Here is a 25,072-nt window from a genome sequence, read left to right as displayed (position 1 = left end):
ATGGCGGTGCCGCTGCGGCTCCTGCCCGCGCTCTGCGCCGCCGCCGCCGCCGCCCTGCTGGCGCTGCCGCCGCCCGCCGCCCCGCGCCGCCCGCCGCGCTGCGGGCCGCCCTGCAGCTGCTGGCGGGAGTCGGCGCTGTGCGTGGGGGCCGCGGGGGCGCCGCGCAGCCTGCCCGCCGGCCTGGGCTCCCTGTGAGTGCGGGGCCCCAACGGGAGAGACGGGCGGCCGGGGCTGCGGGGCGCTCCCGCCTCATGGGGGCATCTCTTTTCCAGGAGCCTGGTCAACGGGACCTTCTCCGAAGTGAAGGACAGGATGTTTTCCCACCTGCCCTCCCTGCAGCTGCTGTAAGTATGGCACTGGGAAGGAGCACGGCCAAGTAGCACTTCACCCCTTCCTCCTAAATAGAGTCCCTTTAAGCATAGAGCCTCTCCGTCTCTCCTGGATAGAGTTCCCCCTCTCTTGTAGAAAGGGAGAAAACGGGAGAAGACAGCTCGCACAGTCCCCCAGTATAGCTGCTGTTTCATAACATTTCTGCTCAGGGATGCATTTTCTGCTCAGAAACCACCTCATAAAATGTGTATTTAGTTACTGAAGGAGGGGAAAATGTTTTATGATGCCCTAAGTTCCTCTTTTCTTTTTTTTTTCTTTTTTTTTTTTTTAACTTCAGCTTTAGTAAGTTTAAGGCTGAGTTTTGTCCTCCAGAGTTATGTGGTGGTGGCTCTCACTCCTGCTCACTTTATGCCCAGGAGTCTCTCACTGGCTTTGTGACACAGTGGGCACGATGGGGTGAGCAGAGGCTGCCAGGACACACTTCAGAGGGAATCAATCCTCTGTGTGTGCAGTGCTGGTGCTGTCTGCAGCACGACTCATTGTGCCACTTGGAGGGTGGCCGCTCAGATGCCTTCTGACCCAGCGCTCCTCTGTCCAGGAGACAGCGCTCCAGCTCCCAGCACTTAGCAGCCATCCATCCCTCCTTCCTGACCCAGGCCAGCGGCTTGGTCGGGCCCATGTTGCAGTTAGGTGTGTGCCTCCTGCTCCAGGAGCTTGAGCAAACTTGCTTAATTTAGCTGTCCTGGGAGGCAGCAGGGAAGATACAGAGACTGCGGTACAGCCCCCTGGGGAGCCTGGGTACTCAGTTCTCTGGCAGTCTGCAGCAAGGCTGAGCAGCAGCCTGTGTCCTGTCCAGCCCAGTGCAGCCTGTCCGGAATGCCTGACACCAGGCAGGTCCTCCACACCTCCACCCCATAGGACTGACTGACCCCCCAGGCACAGATACACTGCAAAGAAAAACTCAGCAAAAAGATCCAAAGCCTGCCAGAAACCCAGGCTGAGTGCTCGCCACATAACTAGATGTTAAAACTGCTCGTAGCAGGAGGTAGACACCTCTCTAAAGGTGTCTGGCAGCTGAGGCTCCTCAGGCTCCCCATCTCCTTTGACTCAAAGGCCTGTCTTCTTCTGAGAGGAGCAGCACTCCATGCAAAAAGCTGGGGGAAGTGGGCAAAGCAAGGGGTAAAAGCCTTCACCTCCTTTAGTGTGAAACTGTTCCCAAAACCAAGTTTCTGTGAGAGCTGGGGGTCAGCACTGAGCCCCCAGCGGAGGGCACGAGGACCTTGCCCACCAATAAATGGTGGCAAACAGTGACCTGTGCCAGCTGGGAAGGAAAGGGAAAAATCCATGGATTTCTGTGGTGGAAATTCTGTGGGTGGAAAATTAGAGATGGGGGAATCTAGCTTGGTTTGGATGGTGGTACTAGGAAAAGGGAGGAAGAGCAGATGAAGATTGTCCCTTTTCCTTAGCTGCAGCAGATTTTCTGGAGATGTTGGGGTGAGTAGGGTGGCGGGGCAGAGGTGGGTTGTTGAGGAAGGCAGAAGTTGCTCATGTCACTTTATGTGGTAAGTCAGATGTAGGAGAATGAGGTGATAACCACCATCTCGGGCACTCAAAAATTCTGTTGTTAATGTAATTTTTAACTTTTTCCTTAAAACATGAGAAAAAATAACTAATAACAAAGAGCTGCATGCATAACTGAGCACATGGGCACCTCAGGACAATATTTTCTGTGGCAGTAATCATGGTAAAAATAGTAATGCAAGGATTTATTTTTGATGGTGGTCTTCATCTTTGTCAGATTTCTTTGGGATAATTTAAGGAGCATTTGTCTAGTATTAGCATAATATCCAGGGATCACAGGGAAAGTTTGCATTTCATGTTCATTAGTCTTCTAAATTAATTTTAGTAAAATGCCTAAAACCATACAAAAGGAAGATTAATCAGTTGCTCTAATAAAGCAATTAGTGCAGACATATTCATTCATAGGGAAAGCTCTGAGATTTTCCAAAAATTATTTCTTCTGAGTAGTGTTAATATTTTAACCAAACTAGAAGTTTTATTGTTTTCTTGAAAGGCTGTTGCCCTCTCTGCCTTTGAACATCATCAACCTTTGGAGACTGTCCACTGTTGTGCATTAATACAATGAGGAATGAAGTTTGCTGGCAAAGCCTCCATCACCTCCTTCTCCCTGGCTCTGTTGTGCTGGCTCAGGTGACAGCCTCTCTGGTGCAGCTCTGACATGTTTGTCCCTGAAGTTCACACAGGAGTAGGGCAAGGCAGCGCCTGGAGGAGGCAGCACTGCAGCTGGATTCTCTGTCTCGGTGCTTTGGACATGTCTGTGGTTCCAGCTGCCAGACTGGCTGCTGTCCTCCCAGGCTGCAGGCTGTACCCTGTCTGCAGATCAGGCTCAGAGCATCCCCCTGGGGCATGGAGTGAGTGAGTGCTGGCCCAGAGAGGCTGCAGAAATGAGAGCTGGCGCTTGGGAGCTGAGGGTGCTGCTCAGGTGGAGGGAGCAGAAATGAGAGCTGGCGCTTGGGAGCTGAGGGTGCTGCTCAGGTGGACCCTTAGAGGTTGTCAGTGGGGCTGGAGGGGTGATGAGCCACACTCAGCAGACCTGCCATCTAATGATGGCTTGTTCTGCTCAGTGGACCATTGAGTTGAGGACCAGGTTACATTTAGCCAAGGTCAATGGCACATTTTTCCTGGGGAGTAGTGGACATTAACTACCATCGTGTAATGCCTTTAATTTTTTTTCAATAGACCATTCCACAGTATTTTATGTGTGCTGCACTGGGGGGGTGATATGAGCTCAGGTCAGTAAGATTAGTTTGGTCATGGGCAATAAACACAACAGGCATAATCCAATGTGTCAAGTTTTAATGTGCTTTCCTAATGCCTGCTCTCCATTTTCAGCTTGCTGAACTCCAACTCCTTCACTGTTATACGAGATGATGCCTTTGCTGGTCTCTTCCATCTAGAATACCTGTAAGTTTGGTATTTTATGTCCTTTATAAATAAAGATGTTTTGATAAGTTGCCAAGACTCCTGCTGCAGAGTCTGGGTCTTTACTGTTATTCCCAAGAGCAGGGGAGCTGAAGGATTTATGTTCCACTCCTGTGCACAAATTCTTTATGGTGTTACAAATTCTTTTTCAGGTGTTACAGTGCATTTTTAAAAGATGCCTTCAATACCAGGTATCTGTGTGCAATTACAGCACACCAAAAAGGCATTGCTTAGCAAGAGCTTGCCTGGGTTTTCCAGAATAGTGCCACCCCTGTCAAGGGGATTTGAATCTTAGGCAAGAGGTGGAGCAGCCTGTTCTCACCTATGGGCAGCCTGAGCAGGAATTGCAGAATATTGGTGTACTGCCCTGAACAACCCTGATTCTGCTTCTCTTCTCCCAGCTTTTGTCTCCTACTTTGCCTTTTTTCTGATACCCTATTTAATGCCCATAGAATTTATCTTTATGTAATTAATTATAAATACACAAATATATAAACATACATTTCATATAATAGAAATTATTGTAATTATTTATATTATTATTTTAAATTATTTAACTCTCCTTTTGCTTATATCATTCACTTAGTTGATTTTTACATTCTTTTTCTGGTCCTTATTTTTTTTTTTTATTTTTAGTTCACCCTTTTTTCTTTTTAAAAAAAGTATTAGCCCTGGTGCAAGGTTGTCCTCCCTTCACACTCCAAAGGACAACATTTCTCTGTGTTACTCAGTATGACCTGGTGTGTTTGAAACTATGAGTACGACCTGAAAAAATGCTCATTCCACCCACCTTTCCAAGCTGAAATGTAGCTGTGGAAAACATTTGTCCTTTTTACAGAAAGACCAATGCTCATAAAACTGACTCTTGTTAAATCTTGAAGGCAAATAGATATTATGATGGGGTGTATTCAGGGTTAATAGTCTGGTGCATGTGGAGTAGCCAACAATGGAATTTGCAGATAATGGTAAATGGTATATGCTAAAATCCATTATTCAGCTACATCTGGATTTTTCAGAGATAGCAAGTTATCTAAGCATTCTCTTTTCCTTGTGTCTACAGTGAAAAAATTATTTGCAGTAGTTTGTAAAAAGGAGGAAACCATTTTCTGTTGTACCATTAGCAGCCTGCTTTCCAGTGCTGATGGGTTTGTCCTGGCAGCATAGCACACATCGTGGTGGTTGTACTGGTCACTGCAACCAGATCCCTTCTGAATGAAACACCCTGCCCTCCTCAGAGGACCAGAGGGCAAATCTCTGTTCCTGACCACCAGCTGCCAGCCAGGGAGCAGGATGAAGACTGGTAAAGCCTTAGAGTTTCAAATTCTTTTAGCAGCTGAACAAGTGGTCTCAGTTAATGGTTGTGGTTGCCTTTTCTGCCAATTCCATAGAGCTTTTGCTCTTCCCAGCAAATCACCCCTCCACCGTTTGGGAGCTGGCTGTGAGTGGCCTTTCTCTGTGATTTGTTTCTTTGGCCATGCAGCCAGTATAACCAGTACAGCTTCCATAACTCATGTCTCTTAGTTACCAGGACCAGACTTTGTAGAGAAGAAGGAAGCCTCACTGACAAACGGGAATGGCAAGGGTCTGTGTGTACAAAGCCAAAGTCTCTGGCCAAAGAGCAGCTGGGGAGCACCCACAGCTGGTACCTATATATAGATAACAGATCTCCGGCTGTGTCCTGCTGCTCTTGCAGCTCTCATAATGGCATTCAGTGCACCCTAAAACTGACTCTGTACAGTCTGGGTAAGGCAGGTCTGATAAAGATGAGAGCTTTGCTGGTGAACTGACTGGAATTCCCAGAGCAGCATCTCTTGGAGACCAGGCTTGGTGATTCAAGAACCTGGCAAATTCCTGGCTCCCAGCTTGCAGCAGTGTAGCCTTGTTTATTTGCATGGATCACTGAGCTGGTGCTGTGCAGGGATGCCAGCTGCCAGTGAGGGTGTCAGGAGGCAGGGTGGCTCTCTGCTCTTGTGGATTGAATTTGTGGCTCCACACAGCCCTGAAGGGCAGACCTGCCTCTGACATCTCCCATGCAGACACAACACTTTCTCATCTGCACCCTTTGCCTGCAGTCAGGGTCCCAGTCACTTCATGAAGGATATTTCCTGCACCTAAACTGCAGAACCAGGAGCACTTGTCATCTCCTGCATCCCATTATCACTTTCTTGAGAAGAGACCTTGTATCATAGCATTTTCCCTCTAACTTCTCTGCAGGGCAAACAGAGCTTAGGAATAAGGGAGGCACTTTCATCTCATAAGCCTTTCATAAAGTCAGCATACAGTTCTCTTCATCCAGGTATAGCTGTACCATGCAATATCTTGATGGCCACCTGGCTGCAATCACTTTGCAGGGATCATGGTGTATTTGGGGATGTGTCCTCAAGTGCTCAGGGGTCAAGATGCTCAAATATCAGCTCTTTACTGAAATGCTGACGTGCAGGAGTCAGGAGGAGTAGGGTGCTGCTGGAATCGATATGTGCCTGGCATTATTCCCCCAGTGCACAGGGGGGACTGGTGTGCAGCTGGCAGCCTGCAGGGGAGATGTCCCAGAGCTGAACTGTGGCAGCCAGAACTGAGCCAAGGCAGTGGTCCTGCTGTTTGTGTGCAGTTCAAGTCAGGGCTGTGTGGGCACGGAGGTGGCACTGAGTGTGCACGTACAGCCATGGGAGCAGGACCCAGCAGAGCAGCTCTGCAGCCTGGGCAGCCCTGGCACCTCTGTGCTGCCTGCTGCTTTGAAAATGCTGCTGATCTGGGAGAGGGGAAGGTAGGACTTTAGCTTCTGCCTCAGGAGGTTCTCCTGTGTAAGTTCTCTTACACAGGACTCTTGCCTCGCACAACACATCCTGAGAGGATTACCAAGAGAGGATTTTTTTTTTTTTGCCTTGTTCACTTTATTCCATTTCTGCTGGGCATTTGGGTCATGTGCCATCCCTTGTGATGCCAGGTACTTGCATTGTTCCTTGCAGCCTGCCCAAGGAAAGGGGAAAAGGGAACATGAGCAGCTCCACTGAGACTTCCCACCTTTCAGTCTGAAGGAGCTGCCCAGAAATATGCTGCATCTGGCAACCATAGCTTAAAACACAGTGATGCTAATAATAATGTTACTTAAAGTATTTTAAAATACTTTTTTTTGGGCCTAGATTTATTGAAGGAAACAAAATCGAAACCATTTCAAGAAATGCATTTCGTGGCCTTCGTGACCTGACTCATCTGTAAGTTATTTAACATTTGATAAAGTAATTTCTAATTGAACAAAACTCTCCTGGGAGACCACTGGTTTTGCTGCTACACAGAAAACTTCTCTTCCCTCTGTGTCAGCTTCCTCCTGCTGTCAACAGCATGCTTTCCATAAATTACGAACCAGCCTTGGAGCAATTCTTGCCTGGGCAGCACTGCCACACGTTGGGCTGCCTGTGAGCAGGCACAGCTGGGTCTGGGGTGCCCCTGGTACCCCCAGTGCTGGGCTGGTACCACACTGCCTACTCATGATTAACATTCCTGCTTCCTTCCAGTGTGCTCAGTGATTGCTCTGTGGGTTACATTTGCACCTGGGAAAAAAATAAAAGGTTTGAAATATTTTACTTTCATGTGAACCTCAAGCAATCTCCATTCTTGAATGAGAATAATTAATGCCTGTTCCTGGTAACTTCTAACAGTGCCAGTGGCTGGACAGCACTGGATAATTAACAACCTGTGAGTTCAAACTTGGTAAGAATTGCAAGGTAAGAGATAGCAATGGTACAAACTCTCATTTTCTTTTCTAGTTCGTTGGCAAATAACCACCTCAAAGCTTTGCCAAGGGATGTCTTCAGTGATTTAGATTCTTTAATTGAACTGTAAGTAATGAGAATCTTTCTACTGCTTCTGTCACTCTTGCTGTCAGTTTTAGGTTCTGGGTATGTGGTGCTGTATCTGGTATCTACACAGAAAGTGTATTTTTTTGTTCTAGCTGTTTTTCATTGTATAATTGTTTGCTTGATAGACTCTCCTAAAGTAAACTGCTATTTCTTAAATCACTGCTGCTTCTCGTGATGTTGTACATAGTTTGTGTTATTGTACTTCTTTCTGCTGTCTTGTAAATTGTGTTTTAGAGACAGAGAGACAGTGAATTTTAAAATAACAGTTTCTCTGAACATATTTTCCTATTATTGTTACATATTCCCTGAGATTATTTTAGTACAAGGGATTAATTTAAAAAAAAAAAAAAAAGCTTCTTTTCCTTGTTCTGTGCAGTTGTAGCACCTTGCTGACATTCTATCAGCATTTCCCTGTGTAACTAGGATTCCCCTATTTTTGGCCTGGCTCTTTCAAACAGCAAAGTAAAATCTTAAGCCACAGAAATTGCCAAGGATCAAAGAACAAGTACAGTGCTGAAATTGCACATACATGAGCAGGAAGAAGCTAAATTGACTCTACCTCAGCAGCAACTCCAAAAATGCAAGTCTTCCATCTGTATTTTATGTCTGCAAGGCTGCTCTGTCAACCAGCAGCACTGGGACAGTTCAGTGAAGGAAGGGGAATTCTCTGTGTCAGTGGTGAATGGTGCAAAGCATTCACCAAAGCTGCAGCAGACAACCTGAACATCAGGATGTAACACACTACAGTCCTCATCCTAGGAAAGCTTACCAAAAAAGTAACTTTAACGTGAATCACACAGTGCTCCATTACTATGATTATAGATGACTACACAATGCAATGGTTTTTCAAAAAGCCCAGTGAAAGAGAGCTCATGATAAAGGAGTCCAGATAAAACTTAAAATTCCCTGTTTTCAGTTCAGAACAATTCAAGGATATTCAGATATTTTGAAATTCAGCATGCCAAGGTGATAACAGTTCTGTAGTACTCATATTGCTATCAACCTTTTCAAATATGTTTATTTCTGTGTGTTTTTTTAGAGATTTAAGGGGAAATAAATTTGAGTGTGACTGCAAAGCCAAGTGGTTGTTTTTGTGGTTAAAGATGACAAATTCCACTGTTTCTGATGTCCTGTGTATTGGTCCAGCAGAATATCAGGATAAGAAGTTAAATGATGTGACAAGTTTTGATTATGAATGCACCACTACAGGTATTCAGAATGTATATTTCTAAGCACACTACAAATGGTTAAATATCAGAAGTTTGGATGATACCCTTTCACTTCTAAGACCATGACCTGGGGGGAGGAAAGGGTTACATACAAAGCACTTCCAAGTACTAGAACAAGTTACAAAATGGGAAAATCACATTTAGATGCCAAAGTATGTGCTGAGTTTTTATTTGGATTAAGTGATAATGGGAGAAGAGCTCTGCCTATTCATATTCCAAAAGACTTGATTATGACTCAATTTGTGGCTTAATTTTCATCACAGAATGCTTTCTATTATCTGGAATAAAGCCATAGAGTTATGGCAGATGAGCTTCCCAAAATCTCTGTATTTCACAGAAGGCAATGAAAATAAGTTCAAAAATGTGGCTATAGCTGTTATCTTTATTTGATAAATCATTATTTATTAGCATCAAAGATGGTGGCAATAGTGCCAGAAGTTCTTCACAGAACTCCATTAAGTTGAAAAGTCCAATAATATTCTGACTACTGTCTTGCATAGGATCTTGATTTTTTTATTTTTTAAGGTAATGTAAAGCATGCTGAAGGGAGCAAAGAGAAATTTGCATGTGATTATGCTTATATTTTATCCCAAAACTGCTGCAGTTACCTATCTTTAAATGTAGTCACATCATATAACTGGAAATATCAGCCATGGGTATTGTTTTTCATCTTCTTTGAATAGGATGTCAGCGCTCTGCCATTTTTCTAGACAGTCATATCAAAGGTGTGCAAGTTCTCATCTGTCATCAAGTCAGTCATTATTATTAAAAGACAAGAGAAAAGGTGATTACTAGTAATGTAAAATGAAATTTCAGGGAAAGGTATGAAAGGTGCTTTGATGGTAATATGTGAAGGAAAAGAGAATGAACTGAGAATTCAAAATTATGTCAGAAGAGCAGTAGAGGTAAAGTGCAATAACCTGCTACATGAAAGGATGTCAAACACAGGAGAGCAATGAAGTTTAGAACAGCACCAAAGTTACAATTCCTACATCTGCTGAATCACTGAGACACAACAATGCAAAGTAAAAGGAGCTTTGTTTCATTTCAGTCTGGTTTAAGCCATTGTGTAGCACTAACAGTGCACAAGAGAGAGCCTTACCCAATCCTCAAACCTACCCTGACCTACCAGCCCTCTGTCACCTTTTTGTACCTAGACACTGCAAAGTTGCTCCAGGAAAAAAAGTGTTGTTCCATTGTCCCCTTTGTCTGCTGTAAGTGAAATTACACCAAGCATAAATCTAACTCAACACGCTGCAGAGCTTTTGGGAACTGAAGGCATTCCATGGGGCAAGGATTGCCCAGCTGAATATTTGCTCAAATGCCCACAGCACAGCATGTGGCTGTCACACTCTGTTCTATGACCTTGGTGGTTTGTGGTGTCAGGCCACTGCTGTTTTCTCCCTCTCTGCTATTGCCTCCCCCAGATCCAAAGGGAGTGTAAATACACCCACATTCCTTCCTTAGGATAGATTAGTCACAGGCTTAGAATACACACTGTAGGTGTATTCTCCCTTCCCAGTCAGTGGTGGGCAGGACTCTGCAAAACTCGTTCATTCATGTTAGTCTTTAGTATAGTATTTCCCTCCTTTGCCAGCTGGGATCAGACTTTCCATCATTTCTGGTCTCCAGTACTCTGTGTCGAGCATGGCTGGATGCAGGATGTAGTAAGAAAGCAGTTTGCTTTGGTACCATTGCAGTTTGCAATGGTAACAGGAGAGATGGAAAGAGGTGCTGCCAAACTTAAAATAAAAAGGCAAGGAACAAAATGGTCCTGTTACTTCTTCACAGAGAAAGTGATTGACAGTATTGGTGACCTGCATTTTAACTCTTTTTGTGATAGCATCTGTCTTTTCCATTTCTCAGCGCTTGCATCATGGAAGCAGGTTAAGCCATTTCCCTTCATTTCTTGTCTTTCTTCCTCAGCAGTGTGTGAGGGGGCTGTCCTGTGGCTGTGAGCACCACAGGGGAAGATGCCTCACTTTCAGGAGACTGGAAAACAGGCCTTGGGCTCCCACAGCCACTGCAAACACTGGAAACTGGCCATGTGCATGCCTGGGACCTGCTTTGCCCTGACCTGCAGGCAGGGATCATCTCACTGAGCTTTGGAAGCTTGTTTCCCCTTTCTTTACCTAGCTGGGATTGTCTTCTGGAGCTGGTCTTCTCTTTCCCTGCTGTCTGGAAGGGAGGTAGTTTGCATATTAATAGGTACTGCTCCATTCTTGCTCCTGTGCTGGAGATCTCTGGTGCTGGGAGAAGGAAGGGATGGGTAACACTCCCTGCTGGCACACCCAGGCCCTGGGTGGCCTCACCTGGAGCAGAAGTGTCCACTGCAGGGAAGAAGGGATGTGAGGAGAGTGGGACTGAATGGCAGGATACAGTTTGGGAGCAGCTGCCCCAACAGACCATCACTTTCATTTTTCCTTGGTGTCCTGTGATGTTCCCTGCACTCTCCTCCTCTCCCGTGCTGGCATCAGTGCTCCTGTGTGCTGGCATCAGCCTGAGCAAGGGCTGCCAGAAGGAAAATCATCCCAATAAAAGTGTTGGGCCCCTCACCTGTGACACCATGATGCCAGTTCAACCACAGAGGGAGCAGAGGTGCAATAAGTGACTGCAGGACAGGGAGACACCCCCAGCCAGTAGAAAACAACATGAAAAACACATTTCTTGAGACAGGGAGAGCAAAGCTGTGCATTGGGTGGGAGGCAGGGAGGGACAGCTCATGCAGCCAGCAGCACAGGGGGAAGGCAGGGGCTGTGTCCTCTGCCCTCTCCCATCCAGGGGATCCGGCTTAAAAAAGAAAGACATTGGAAAAGGGCTCCTCTCCCAGTCCTGTATTTACTGTGTTAGAATTTTTTTCAGCCCTGATGTGGTGGCAACTTTCACTGTGTAACCCTCTCTTACATTACAGCCTGGTATTCCCAGCTGGTGCTAAAGCCAGCATTTATTGCTTTTTACTGATTACAAATGATTTCCCTTCTCATTTTCACATACAGACTGGTTTGTTTCAATTCACAGATTCCCCCAAAGGGTTTCACAACTGTTCAGATTTCAAGAGCTGTCTTTTCAGGATTAGTTTTCTGGGGTTTTTTTCTTCAAGATTTGAAAAAATATTTTTATTTTGTGTGACTGCATCTGCTCCTGCTCCATCCTTTTATAGCTGGTCAGTTACTTTTACTTTTTGCATACTTCAGTGTCAGTTTTCCCAGCCCTTTTAGTTTCCCAGTGAGAATGAAGATAACTTTCTTGTTTGCCTACCAGCATTTATGAACCAAGCCCAAGCTCTATTTATAATAGTCCCTCGAAGAATGAAGACTGTCATTTCTTTCACAGCTGTGGAATCTGCTCTGTTTGTTTAATGGTAGTCATCTATCTTTATTCTCCACAAGTGTAACTCCTCAAGGGCAAGGCTTTCAAGCATGCAGAAACAGAGGGTTCTTCATTCAGAAGCAATTATTTCATAATGCACCAAAATAAGGGACTCGAGTGAGGACTTAATTACCATTTCACCAAAATCCCTGGATGCTCAGGCCCTTCCAGCATTGGAGTGCATGGTGAAGGCTTGTAGCAAATGGAGCTAAAAGCAGAGCAGTGTGTGGTTCTGCACAGAAATGTCATCATAGGGAAGATGCCTTTCCTTTTCTACATATCTATATCCATACATTACTTCAATGCAAGTCTCTGACCACATTTTAGACCTGAGTGCTTTGTCAGCTCTGCTACACCATTTTTTCTTTCCTGATAATAGAGATCTTGCACAGCTGTCTGGTCAAATGTCAAATTCAGACCCAAGTCTCTTCACTTAGCCCCACACTGGCTCTGTGGTGACTGCTGACATACCCCAGGGTGAATTTTCAGATTGAGTCTACAAAGGCACTAAATTTTTGAGAAAAAAAGTCTTTAATTCTGGAGTTACACTCCTAATCTTTACAGGTTGCTCCAATTTCTCAGTCTTATTGTCTGGTATAAGTTTTCCACTGGATAGTAATTTTCAGGTTGGTTGTATTTTATGCCTAAACTACATTATAATGCCCCATAAAACATTATGTTAACTGAGTTTTTGATTACACCATTTTGTCTATGGTCTAGGCAAAATGGGGTTATCCCCAGGCAAACTTCAGATATCATTTCACTTTCTGCCTGGTTTAGCATAACACAAATTGCTGGTGATTAAATTTGCATGACTTAAGAAGTTATTGGACTTCAGCTGGTGGTTGCTGTCTCTCAGCTTGAATGTGATTCTAGCAAGGCCATTTCACATGATGGGAGAGCAACTTCCAGCTGTGGGGAAAGAGACTTCTCCATTTCACTGATAGTAGCCAGCCTGGCTGGAAAATCTGAATTATTTCACTATTTACATATTTGATCTCCTTGACAAATACATTTTCAGAGGACAGCTCATGATACCTAAAGCAGGAGACACTTTCCCTGTTGGTGTGTGCCTAGCATGAGTACTGCTACTTCCATCATAGTGTTATACAAAATCCAGGGTATTTCACTCATTTTTCAGTGTACATCATTCTTATCAGTGACCACTTTGTGTTTCCAGCAAGGATATATCCTAACTGTTGTAAATGTATGTTTCTAGATTTTGTTGTCCACCAGATTTTGCCCTACCAGTCTGTTTCAGTGGATACATTCAACTCAAAGAATGATGTGTTTGTAGCTATTGCACAGCCCAGCATGGAGAACTGCATGGTGCTGGAGTGGGATCACATTGAAATGAATTTCAGGAGTTACGACAATATCACAGGTACATGAACCCTGGGATTCCACTCACTGATGGACTGGATAAGATTTGTAGATGGGATCAGGTTATTTGGTTTTGTCCTGAATCTCTGTTGAATTTGGCTGATTGAAGTGTTTGGACATGTTTGGACATGAGTGACTCCATGGAGCAATGCATTTTGTTAATATGTGCACATTTAACCTTACTGTGGTACACAAACTAGGCTTTTTTGTCCAATCTTGTAAATTTTTCTGAAGGCACAAATACTTGCCATGAATGTCACACCATGGCCCAGCTCAGCATTCACTGCCTCAGTCACACAGCAAGTTAAAGCAGAAACTGAAGGAGCACTTGCTCTTGCCAAAGTGCCTGCAAGACAAAATATAAAAAGAATCTATTCCATGTAGGAGGAGACAGGTCTGAAGGATGCTTGTAGGGTGAGCTGACTTGGAAGACAGCTGAAAATGACAGAAATATTTAAACTGTGATTGTTACCTAAAGAAATGTGCTGTAAAACTTCAGCATTTACTCTCAATTTACAAATATGCTCAGTTAACATCTTGGCCAGATTACTGATCAAACAAAAAGCCTGTGTGGATGCCAGGTGATGTTCTAATGCTGATTTTCTAACAACCATTCTGTCCCTAACCAACACTTGTGGTGCTCACTCGCACCATGACAGCAGAGACAGCGTCTTCAAAGCTGTTTTCTGCTGCCTGATTTCCCAGATACTCCAAGCCAGAGGTTTTGAATGCTCAGGAGCTAAATTATCAAAGGAACACCTTTCCCTCCTGTCCTTGTTGTGTGTGATTGATTACTTTTTACCTTATATTTTGGGAGACATGGAGTATGCTGTGTCCTCCTCTGGAGTGGAATTCTACAAAGGCAGCAAGCACTTACCTCCTCAGATCAGGTGTGTGTGTCACTAACAAAATCTTACAAGGTGCTACTCCTCTGTCAGGAAATTTCGGAAATGAAAAATGTTGGTTTTTAAGGTTTCATTGTGTTTTGGTAGATTAGGGTAAAATATGTACTGGGGATGTAAACTGAGAAGTGAACAGCCCAGAGTGAGCTAGCTGAGCCCTAGAAAAACTCTGGAAATTAAATTGAGAGTTTGACTCATTTGCAAAGATAGCAAACACTAGATATACACTTCCAGGTGTATTTTACCTGCCTCTGAATGATTTGATGAGGAGGCATTTCTGCAAGGGACTTGTGTCCTAGTTCCACACCCAGGGCTTGCTCCTGGAAGGTCTGAGCTCGAGCTCAGGACTCTGAAATGTACATGAGCCTGATTTTTGCCAGGGGACATAGGCACATAAAGAGCCTCCTGCAGAGCCTGAAGAGTGTTTTGTAGAGCTCTGGAGCCAGCTCCACAGAGAATTTCACCACTTACCATATGCTTGCCATTTGGATGTCTAAATTTAGCTCTTTACAACATGGAGCTGAGCTAGCTGTCAAGGTTGCCTTTACAGTGAGCATGAAGAGAAAAGCATTGCTGTCCTGTGCAGAAGAAGACAGGTGAAAGCTCTTCTGGAGTTTGTGTTTTGAGTGAGTTAGATCAGAAGGAGCCTGGACCATTCATGGCTGTGCTGCAGACCCCTCGGTACTCCCAGCTCTCCCACACTGCCTGTAGAGGGTGGCAGAGCATCCCAGGCAGCTCTGAGAGCCACAGGTCGGGGACCAGCACAGGAGCCAGGGTGAATCTCCTGTAGCGAGTGACCAAGGATGCACTGGGGAGCTTGTGCAGCAATAGTTCTACTTTAACTGTGGGCTTCACAGAGGAATTCCTCTGTGAACTCCTCTCTGCTTCCAACAACACTTATTGTAATAGTCTGTTACTTTTTTGACGTGGTTCTTGTTTAGTGTAACTTGACATTCTCAAGACAGACCATAACCTGATCTGATCTATCTGACAACTGCAATATTGCTAAATATTTCTAGTTTAACAAAATCTCAAAAATACCTAACACAAACTACAGAGTTAGATTTATCTTTTTCATCCTGCTGTCAGGTGATATATCCACAAGATGCATCAATATTTCTATGTGCAGTAGCAAAAAGCTGACTCTAACCCTTCTGCAGCAAGAAAAATATACTATATTTCATTCTTCTAGTTAAGATGGAAATATAGACATTACAAGAATAAGAGAATTTCAGATATCTGATGAATGGCAAAATAAAAACTCTTGTCATTTTTAAATAATTACATTTAGCTTACATAATTATTTTGGATACTAGGGACCATGTGTTTGAACAAACAGAGAAATAAAAAGTATTTTGCATAAAAAGGAATCAGCATTTTATGGTGCATCATACTTGCACACATTACAGGGTGGGACAAGTCATCTCTCCAGTTACTGGGAAGCAAAAAGCTTGGAAAGACTCTGATGGCATGTAGCAGAAGACAAAATTATGAGATGGTGCAGGTTTAAAAAAAGGCGAGGGGTGATTTGGTGATAATGTCTGTGGTGTGAGACATGGTTTGTGCTGTGCTAATACATGTGTTGTTCTGTTTTCTCTCTTTGGGCAATAGGTCAGTCTATAGTGGGATGTAAAGCCGTTCTTGTTGGTGACCAAGTCTTTGTGGTGGTGGCACAGCTCTTTGGTGGCTCACACATTTACAAGTTTGATGAAAGCTGGACCAAGTTTGTCAAATTCCAGGATATTGAAGTATCTCGCATTTCCAAGCCAAATGATATAGAGCTTTTTGAGATAGACAGTGAAATGTTTTTTGTCATAGCAGATAGCTCTAAAGCAGGTTTGTCAACAGTGTATAAGTGGAATAACAAAGGATTTTATTCGTATCAGTCTCTTCACGAGTGGTTCAGGGACACTGATGCTGAGTTTCTCGATATAGATGGGAAATCATATCTAATCCTCTCCAGCCGTTCCCAGGTGCCCATTATACTCCAGTGGAACAAAGCCTCCAAAAAGTTTGTCCCACACAGTGAAATCCCCAACATGGAAGATGTCTTGGCTGTGAAGAGTTTCAGGATACAAGATGACCTTTACATCACACTCACGAGATTCATTGGTGACTCCAGAGTTATGAAATGGAATAGCAAACAGTTCGTGGAGATACAGGCTCTTCCATCCCGAGGAGCCATGACCCTGCAGCCCTTCTCCTTCAAGAACAATTATTACCTAGCCTTGGGAAGTGACTATACCTTCTCCCAGATTTACCAGTGGGATGGTGAAAAGAAGATATTCAGATTATTTAAAGAAATCTACGTGCAAGCACCACGGTCTTTCACGGCTGTGTCAACAGATCGAAGAGATTTTTTCTTTGCCTCTAGTTTTAAAGGGAACACTCAAATATTTGAACATATCATCATTGACTTGAGTTTATGAAAAGCTGCTAGAGTGAAATTTATGTAGAATGACATTTATACACAAACAAAACAAAAAGAGACCTTTCCAAAAACAGGGTGCACCTGTGGAGTATGATGACATTTTCTGAACTTTTCAAACTTGCATATTAATCAGGGACTGCATTTACTTGGTTACTGCATGACATGTCCATTTTATCCTTTTTCAAAGACACTTTGCAATCTGCAGTCATTCAAAGAGGAGTGCAGTGCATTAGAATTAATGTTGACATCTAAGAAAATGATCTAAATTTAATCCAGAAAACTCCCTTGAGTTGAACATCTCATAAAGAAAATGAAGAGTGAGCCATACAAAGCATAAAAATGATCTTGACTCCTAAAGTAACACTTTAGTAGTGTAAGTTTTAATTTTAGAGCCTCTTCTTCGTGGTTGCTGATGAATTGTAAAAGCAAAGAGGAACATTCCAGAATACACTGAGTTCTCTCTTCAAAATCTTTCTTTCTGGTTCACAGTAAATCCAAGACATCATTATAATTCATTGCAGACTGAAGGGAGAGTCAAAGTCTATTGACATTTTTCTACCATTATTAACTTTTTTTTCAGCAATAAATTGTGCCTAACAAGTAGCCCAGCCCACAGTAACGGGTAGCTAGGAAGAATGTGTCTCTTCATGACTCTGAGATCTTAACAAATTAATAGAGACAGAAAATATCAGAGGTCTGCATAATGCCATGAACAAATCAACTACAAGTAGCACCCACTCTCTGTTTTAATAGGTATTCCAGGTATCCATTCCATTTTGCCCTAATTCATACTTTTCCTGATGATTCCCAGTAGATTCTGGGTGTTTAACACGTTATTCTGTTGTGAGCTCTCATTCCAGAAGGCAGGGCTTAAGCTTTGATGAAACACATATTGACATTGATGCACTCCATGCTGTAGCTCCTCTGTACTCAGTGAGGTGATTTATTGTTGAGTGTTTCCCCACTCAGCACAGCTCATTAGCAATAAACTCAGGTTTGGGACATCAAAGTTGTAGCTGGGAAATCCTCCTCCTGGCTGAAGTCTAACTGTGACTTCAGTATCACCAAGTCATTGAAACCAAGCTGTTGCAGCTGTTTCAGACTAGAGCTGCTCCTGCCTCCAGGAAGGATTTCCAGTGGGTGAGGCCAGGCTGTTGCCAGGTTGCCAATCCATTGAAGGTTAAAGAGGAACATGTGGACAGACTGTGCTTCACTGCTGTTTTGGGTGGTTACAGACCAAGCCATTCAATTATCCTAAGCAGGGCAATCCTGGCACACGGAGCCTCTCAAGATAACAAGCAAGGGACTGTCTTCCAGGAAAGAGTCTTTGCCCCCTTACCCAACAGAATTCTGTATCAGAGCTCTTGCTTGTTAAATTACATAAGATATTTCTTTAACTTTCCATACCACTTAGTCTACTAGGTTGTTTTATCAAGTCTTGCTGTTGCACTGCTGCCTTGGATAATAGGGAGGTTTTGCATAAAGCAGGAGGAGCAAAGCAAACTGTCCTTTATTCCATCATACTTAGGCCTATCTCTCCATCCTTCTGCTGAGTGAGTTTCACATTTTTCCCCTGGACATGTGAAGCATGGCCTATGATCACAAACAGAGATGTTCTCACAGGCTTCCCAATATCCAGGGTGTGAAGTGAGTGTGCTGCAGAAGAGGATTATGTATAAGGACTCCCATGAGGAGTCATAACCTGCCAGTGACCTGGAATGTCACAGTCTTCCCCAACTTTTACCTCTGCTATGAAATGAAGTTATTACTGGCCTGTCAGAGACATAACTCATCCTGATTTTCAATTATGTGTTAGGGTTTGTTTTTTTTTTCCTACAGAGATGTTCAGCCTGGTTTTGTTTTTAGCTACAGTGGCCACCTGGCCCATCCCACCCTCTGAGATACTGAGTCCTGCCTGCCAAATCCCAGTGTGGTGCCAAGTCCCAGTGGTTCAGTGGATGCAAACCAATGCTCTGCAGTAGGGTTTAGCAATACCTCTCCTAGGATTAGGCTAACAAATCTGACAAAACAAAGATACTCATGTCTGCCAGTGAATGCAACTTCTTACTATGCTACCAGTTTACTTTTTAAAGTGGATATGGCTGGCAAAAAATGTTTATTCAGCCTGTGTTGTGGGAAAGCATTTTGTATTGCTTTTCTGTCAAGCATGCAAGTTTCACTAGAGTTAGATATTCTGACAAGGATGGCATTTCTCAGTGCACCAGCATTTTCTTTTAGGGCTCAACTGTGAGTTCTAGTCACTCAGGAAGGGGCATCAGTCAGAGTGAAAAGCTAGTTTAGAGAAATTGGATCCTTGAAGGGAAGCAAGAGGATGCTGGAAAAAGGCTTGTGTATTGAATGCCAGGAGATTGTACTGTTTCTAGAGCCAAGGGGATTTTGAGACTTGGCTATCAAGTTGGATTAAATTAAAATGGTATCTGCAGAGACAGGCTTAATAAAGAGGATAAAGTGATGCACAGGAGTCTAGCTCATTCACATGGGACCAGGAGAGAGCGAGGGAAATTAATTCTGCGGGCAGGCTGCTGCTTCTGTTGAGTAGCTGTGTTGGTTGGCCAGAAAGCCCAGCTCAGCATCCCTCCCAGCCTCAGGAAGAGCCTGGAGCCAGACACTGGCCTGCCTGCTCTGCTGAGCTCGTGCACAGGACACCAAAGCAGCTAAGAGGGAGGACCGGTTGAATTAAGAAAAGGTGATGGTACTTTTCATAGGAATAAACAAAGAAAAAACCTCAAAAAGAGCCTTGTTCTGCTCTTCCTGCTCCCAAGGAAAAGCTGCAGGATGCAGGCATTAAACCAGAAATTCCTAATCATTGGAAATCCTTTCTGCCTTCCTAAATGCAACCACGGGCTTGTCTCCATTGCCTATATTCTGTAATAGAAATTGTTTTGAATAGCACATAAAATATGCATATCCATAATTCATTGAAATGTTAGACCATCAGGACAGTGAAAAAGGATAACAGAACATGCCACTGATAATTTTTAATGTATTCTAAAATACATAAATCTATGTAAAGTTCATTAGTTTATATAAGCATTGATCTAAAAGCACTAGCTACAGCAGGAGCCTTTTAAGATTGTATATACATTGAGCATTTTTTAGTAAAGAGGAGCTGATGCAATCTGTGCTACTGATACGTGTATGTACTCTTTCAATATATGAATAAAATGTAGTTAATGTGACTAATAGTGGTGTGTCACCCATGTTAAAATATCCACATTGTGAGGATCCATACTGCCAGAGGAATGGACAGGGTGGGCAAACGGGTCCTTTAGTCCCTATTTATGATCGGGTTTGGCTTTTGACTAGGTGGAGAAAGCCATGCTCAGATTAGTTAAATCTTCTGTGCTGAGGAAAACCTTCGGACTTCCAAGGTTTTGCTGTTCCCTGATTCTCCCCTTCACTCTTTCCTTACACCCCATCTAGTGTTAGCAAGTAAGTAACGCAGCTATAGCTGCGAGTTTCGTTCTTGAGCTGTTCTTTCCTACCACAAAGTAAAGAGATCTTCATTTTCAAAATAATTTTTAAAAATACTTATGATACTTAAGTGGATTTCTTACATGTTGAGTAAATAGGAACCAACCCCTAAAATTACTTCCAAGACTTTCAGATCTTTGCTCTGGGCAAAACAAAATCTTAAGATTTGTTAAATTTTACTGAATCATTGACATTTACTCTGAAATTGAAAAAAAAGCCAATCTATCAGCAGTGAATACACTTTATTTAAAGCAATCCTTGAGTGTTGTCCATTGATTCTGCTAGTCACTAAGACAGAGGGTAATTCTTTTGTTTCCTCTTTGTTCTTCAGAAACAGCACAACTCTCTGTAACTAATTATAGCCTTGTGCAATCAAAGACATGTCTGACATACCATAATGGGATGCAATTGCTGGGATCATTGCTTTCCTTTTGGGTATTCCACCTTTTTATGAGTCAGCAGCCCTTGTGGTGTGGTTCACTGAAATTCCATCACAGCTCAAACATCAGTTGCAAATCAGCACTGTTTCCTTGTCTACCTTCCCCTGCCTTCTTTGCCCTTGCTAGGTGAGCATTTTTTTTCCACCCATTACCACATTCTTCAAATTTTCCTTGGAAAGTATCTATTACTCCTTGAAAATCATAGCAAGATACCAAGAGAAAAGCATTCCTAAAGAGCAATGCAGGATGGTCACTCCTCTGCAAATTTCTAGGGGAAGACAGAGCAGGGTGTTTCTGAAAGGTCAAGCTAAAGGCAGATGTGCAAGAACAGCTGCAAGAGTCCCACTCATCCCTTCAGTCCCACTCTTGGCCCACAGAGATGAGCTGTACTCCTGCTCCCTCTTGGCAGCAGTGCTCACAGCCAGGAATTACTGAGATTTCTATTTCATTCCCTATCTCAGTAGCAATGGAGCTGGGCTGTTAACACTGGTTGGGTTTCATTTTTACTTCCCTGCAAGCCAGGCACTTGATAAATCTTGCATTCCCCATATAGTCAGCCTCCTTTATCAGAAACTGCAGGCCTGATGATCCAATGGACTTCAAAACTGACCTTTGGAATCAACAAAACCAGCTGGGTTCATGATATTAGATCCCCCACAAAATAAGAGACTGATACTGTGAAAGCAGCTCAAACAGCAACCACAAACCCCTGATCTATCCCACAGTACCTATTCCCCCATAAGCCATTGCCATTCTTGCTCCAGAATTCTGTCATGAGGAGTCCAACACGCCCATCATCAGCAGGGACATCTTCAACTACACTAAGTTGCTCAGAGCCCTGTCCAGCCTGACCTTGAATGTTTCCAAGGATGGGGCATCCCTCATGTCCCTGGGCAACCTGTTCCAGTGTTACACCACCCTTATCTTAAAAAAATTCTTCCATCTACTCTGAATTTATGCTCTTTTAGTTTAAGACCATTACCCCGTGTTCTGTTGCTACAGGCTCTACCAAAAACTGTCCCCATCTTTTTACAGGCCTCCTTTAAGTACTGAAAGGACACAGTGAGGTCTCCCCAGAGCCTTCTCTTCTCCAGGCTGAGCCACACCGATTCTCTCATTGCCTTCATAGGAGACATGCTCCAGCCCTCTGACCATTTTGTAGCCCTCCTTTGGATTTGCTCCAATAGATCCATGTCCTTCTCCCTTTGGATTTGCTCCAGCAGGTCCATGTCACTCCCACGCTGGGAAGCACAAAGCTGGTAAGGTCTCACTAGAGCAGAGTGGAGATGGAGAAACACCTTGCTCAGCCTGCTGGCCACATTACTTTGGCAGCCCAGGATGTAATTTGCTTTCTAGGCTTCAAGCACACACTATTTGCTTTTGTCCAGATTTTCAACCTCCAGTGACCCCATGTCCTTCTCTGTAGGGCTGGTCTCAATCCCTTAATCCCCCAGCCTGTATTGATTCTGGGAGTTGTCATGACCCAGGTACAGCACCTTGCCGGTCTTGAACCTCATGGGGTTTCCTTTAGCCTCCATCTTGAGCTTGTCCAGGTCCCTCTGCATAACATTCTGTCCTTCAGTTGTGTCAACAGCACGACTCAGCTTGGTGTCCTTGGCAAATCTGCAGAGGATGCACTCAATTGCTTTGTCTACGTCATTAATGAAGATATTAAACAGCACTTGTCCCAGCATAGACTCCTGAGGGACACCAGTTCTCACTGATCTCCATGCAGACATTGGCCCATTGTCCACAACCCTATGGATGTGATTATACATCCAATTTCTCATCCACCAAACAGTCTTCTCATCAGATTCATCTCCCTCCAATGCAGAGAGAAGGTTGTAGTGGGGAACCATGTCAAAGCCTTTACAGAAATCCAGATAGATGGCATCTATAGTCCTTCCTTTGTCCATTGACACAGTCACTCCATCGGAGAAGGCCACTAAGTTGGTCTTGGAAAGATTGGATGAGAAATTTCTATAGGCATCTCCTTATTCCACTTTTGCCATGTCAGTGAAGTAGACTAGGTAGAATTTGGTGGAAAGCAAGGAAAGCAGGTGCCAGAAGTTTAATATAAGTAATATTGAAGTAGAGATCAGAAAACTAGAGATGGTGAGGCTGTAGACAAATGTTTAGTTACCTTGAGGGAAACAAATCACATTTTCTAAGCACAGAGATAAATCAATGTGAGATCAGGGAATCTGAGAGAATAAAAAATATCTTTCTAAATAAAGGATAGGAGTGATAGCATATGAAGTGTGAGTTTACTTAATTGCCATGTAGAGAAAGTTATAAATGCCTTTCCAAGGTCACTCAGAGAATGCAATCCACATCATTTTCCTTTCAAGAGTCACCCTAGTTTATGCTTAATTAAACTATGCAAGCTCTGCACACTCTAGAAAATGCCCTTTTTATTACATTGTAGGCAATTTGCATTTCTGAAGGGCATTTGGGAACCATGACATCACCAGAATGAAGGGCTTCTGGTAGCATTCCTCCCATTTTTATTCATTGGTAATTGTTGACTTCTATTCCAAAGTTCATTTCTATTTCCTGCTTGGACATTAGCACTGGATTGTACAAGAATGCTCATTTTCCAACTTCAGTGGCAGTTTCAGTTCTTCTGACTCAGCAGCCCCTTGGGGCTGACTCATCCTCCAGTTGCAGGTGTGCCCTGGCAGTTAATTCTTCATTTTAGTTCCACGAAGGAAAGGCCAAGGGGTCAAGAAAGTACTCACCACCCCTAAAGCTGGCAGGGTCAGTGTGGATGGAGCCTGGGCTGGCGCATGGGTGGAGAGAGCTGCATGCGGATTCATCTCTCCCTTCTGTTTCTTTCTTTTTGGTCTTGCCAGTATGGAAAACAGTTTTGCCAGAGTTTTATGGAAAACAATGAGGACAGGATGGTGTAGGTTTACTTGGGATGCTTCTGAGAGCAAGCTAGAAATAGGTAGAGGGAACAGAAGTTAAATCAGCAACTCTGGTTAATGGCATCTGCCTACTATTTGTTTGCAAACTCTGAAGCCCAGGGGTCTCCTTGGATGCCCACATTCTCCTGTTCCTGCTGACAGCATTTTCTGTCTCTGCTTTGTGCCATTAGCGTCTGGGGAGAAAACTGCAGGCCTTTGATTTCAGAGGAAGGGTTATTACAATTATCTGTGCCTCTGTCACCTCAGGATCTGATTATGGTGCTTGGGTTGCACCTTGCAATCGTTACAATTAAGACTTAATGAAGTGAGTAACTACAGAGTTCTGTGGTTACTCCCCACAAACTCACTGCAGCCACCTCTATCAGAGGAATATCTACCACCACAATTTTTATGATTTGCAATATTTGGAGCTTGTCCTATGAGCCCCCACACAGCTGGGACTGTGAAAGCCTGGCCAGCTCTCCTTCTCTGTCACAAAAACAGACTGGATGAGCTTGGAGCATATTGTTGGCTGAAGATGGGTGCAGATAGAATTTAAAAAACCCCAACAAACAACAACATTCACTGCTTTTTGAGCTGGAAAATGATAAAGAAATCCTGGCTGACAACTATGTGGAGAGGGCTGTGCTCACACCTGTGCTGAATTCCAGTCCACATGATGGAGCAGTTACAGAGGTGCAGGCAGCTGGTGTGTCTGAGCCAGCCAGTCCATTGCAGGGGACACATGGCTCTCACATGGCTTGTTTCAGTGTGCTTTAAGGATGCACCTGACCTAAGCCAAGAGAATAAAGAGAAATACAGAACAAACTGACACTTTAATACCTTTCTGGCACCCTTGGCTTAAAACAGAATGCACCTATGTGCAGGCACACTTGCCAATCCTGTGCTGCCTTGCTAGTAACAAACAGTGATTGGTCCCTTTGCTTTTCTCAGACATGGCTGAAGACAGATTTGAGGATAAAATGAAAGGTAATAGACAATTTATCTTCTTTCAATTTTCTTTCTTTGCCTCTATCTTCATAATTGCTGGGAGATCATTATGTCTGAATCATCAGACTTGAAGAACCATATGCCATTTCCCCTTAAATGACAGCTGAGATATTTATCTTTATTGTTGAGGGTGTCTGGTAGCAACATCTGCAGGTCAGCTGAGGATAATTTGTCTTTTGATATTTTTGATAGACTATCAATGAGGGCCAGCTGGAGCCAATCATGACCCTTTGGTGTGGTGGGCAGAGGAGAACAAAGAGTTTCTTGTGCCTTGGCACCAGTCACTTGCTGATGTGCTAACAGCTGTAGGGGTGGGGGGGGGGTGAGAATTACCTTTTGAATTTGGGAGTTTGTGAAGATGCTGAAGCCTCAAGGCTGCCAAATGGAGCTGTACATGTCTGTCATCTGGCCATAGGCACTGGGCCTTTTCAGGGAGATCCAGTTCAGTGAGCACTGAGAGGGAAGGGTCCTTTTGTGAACTGTAGAGAGAGCTGTGCTAATCAAAAAGAGCTCTCTGCAGTGAGAAATGCTGCACATTTACTGCAGTCATCAGTAGAGGCACACTAGATTCCTTAGGAAAAAACACAGGAATGTTCACATATTCAGCTGCTGTTCAATTCTTATGGGTGCTGTCTTTAGTGTTTGCTTTGCTGAGATGCTTCTCCAGTTTTTAGTTAGTGAGCTAATACTAATTTTGTCTTCTGCCTTTGTTG

At 43.7% G+C, this 25,072-nt stretch overlaps 1 protein-coding gene across 1 annotated transcript; it reads left to right on the top strand.

Moving 5' to 3' along the window:
- Positions 1-19,704, top strand: LGI2 (leucine rich repeat LGI family member 2). Its single transcript, XM_058024723.1, has 8 exons — positions 1-191; positions 273-344; positions 3,244-3,315; positions 6,474-6,545; positions 7,098-7,169; positions 8,230-8,399; positions 13,008-13,172; positions 15,685-19,704. The coding sequence occupies exons 1-8, from the start codon at positions 1-3 to the stop codon at positions 16,500-16,502; spliced, it is 1,632 nt and encodes a 543-aa protein (XP_057880706.1). The 3' UTR covers positions 16,503-19,704.
- Positions 19,705-25,072: the final 5,368 nt, after the last annotated feature.

The sequence above is a fragment of the Melospiza georgiana genome, chromosome 5 (assembly GCF_028018845.1).
Source record: "Melospiza georgiana isolate bMelGeo1 chromosome 5, bMelGeo1.pri, whole genome shotgun sequence".
Classification (NCBI taxonomy): domain Eukaryota; kingdom Metazoa; phylum Chordata; class Aves; order Passeriformes; family Passerellidae; genus Melospiza; species Melospiza georgiana.
The sequence above is the reverse complement of the archived record's forward strand: the minus strand, read 5'-3'. Positions and strand labels throughout refer to the sequence as shown.

Bases quoted from the DNA above. Each gene is read 5' to 3' on its own strand.
- LGI2 (XM_058024723.1), top strand. From the start codon at position 1: ATGGCGGTGCCGCTGCGGCTCCTGCCCGCGCTCTGCGCCGCCGCCGCC. The intron at 345-3,243 runs GTAAGTATGGCA...CTCCATTTTCAG, and splicing joins CTGCCCTCCCTGCAGCTGCT to CTTGCTGAACTCCAACTCCT. The intron at 3,316-6,473 runs GTAAGTTTGGTA...TTTTGGGCCTAG, and splicing joins CTCTTCCATCTAGAATACCT to ATTTATTGAAGGAAACAAAA.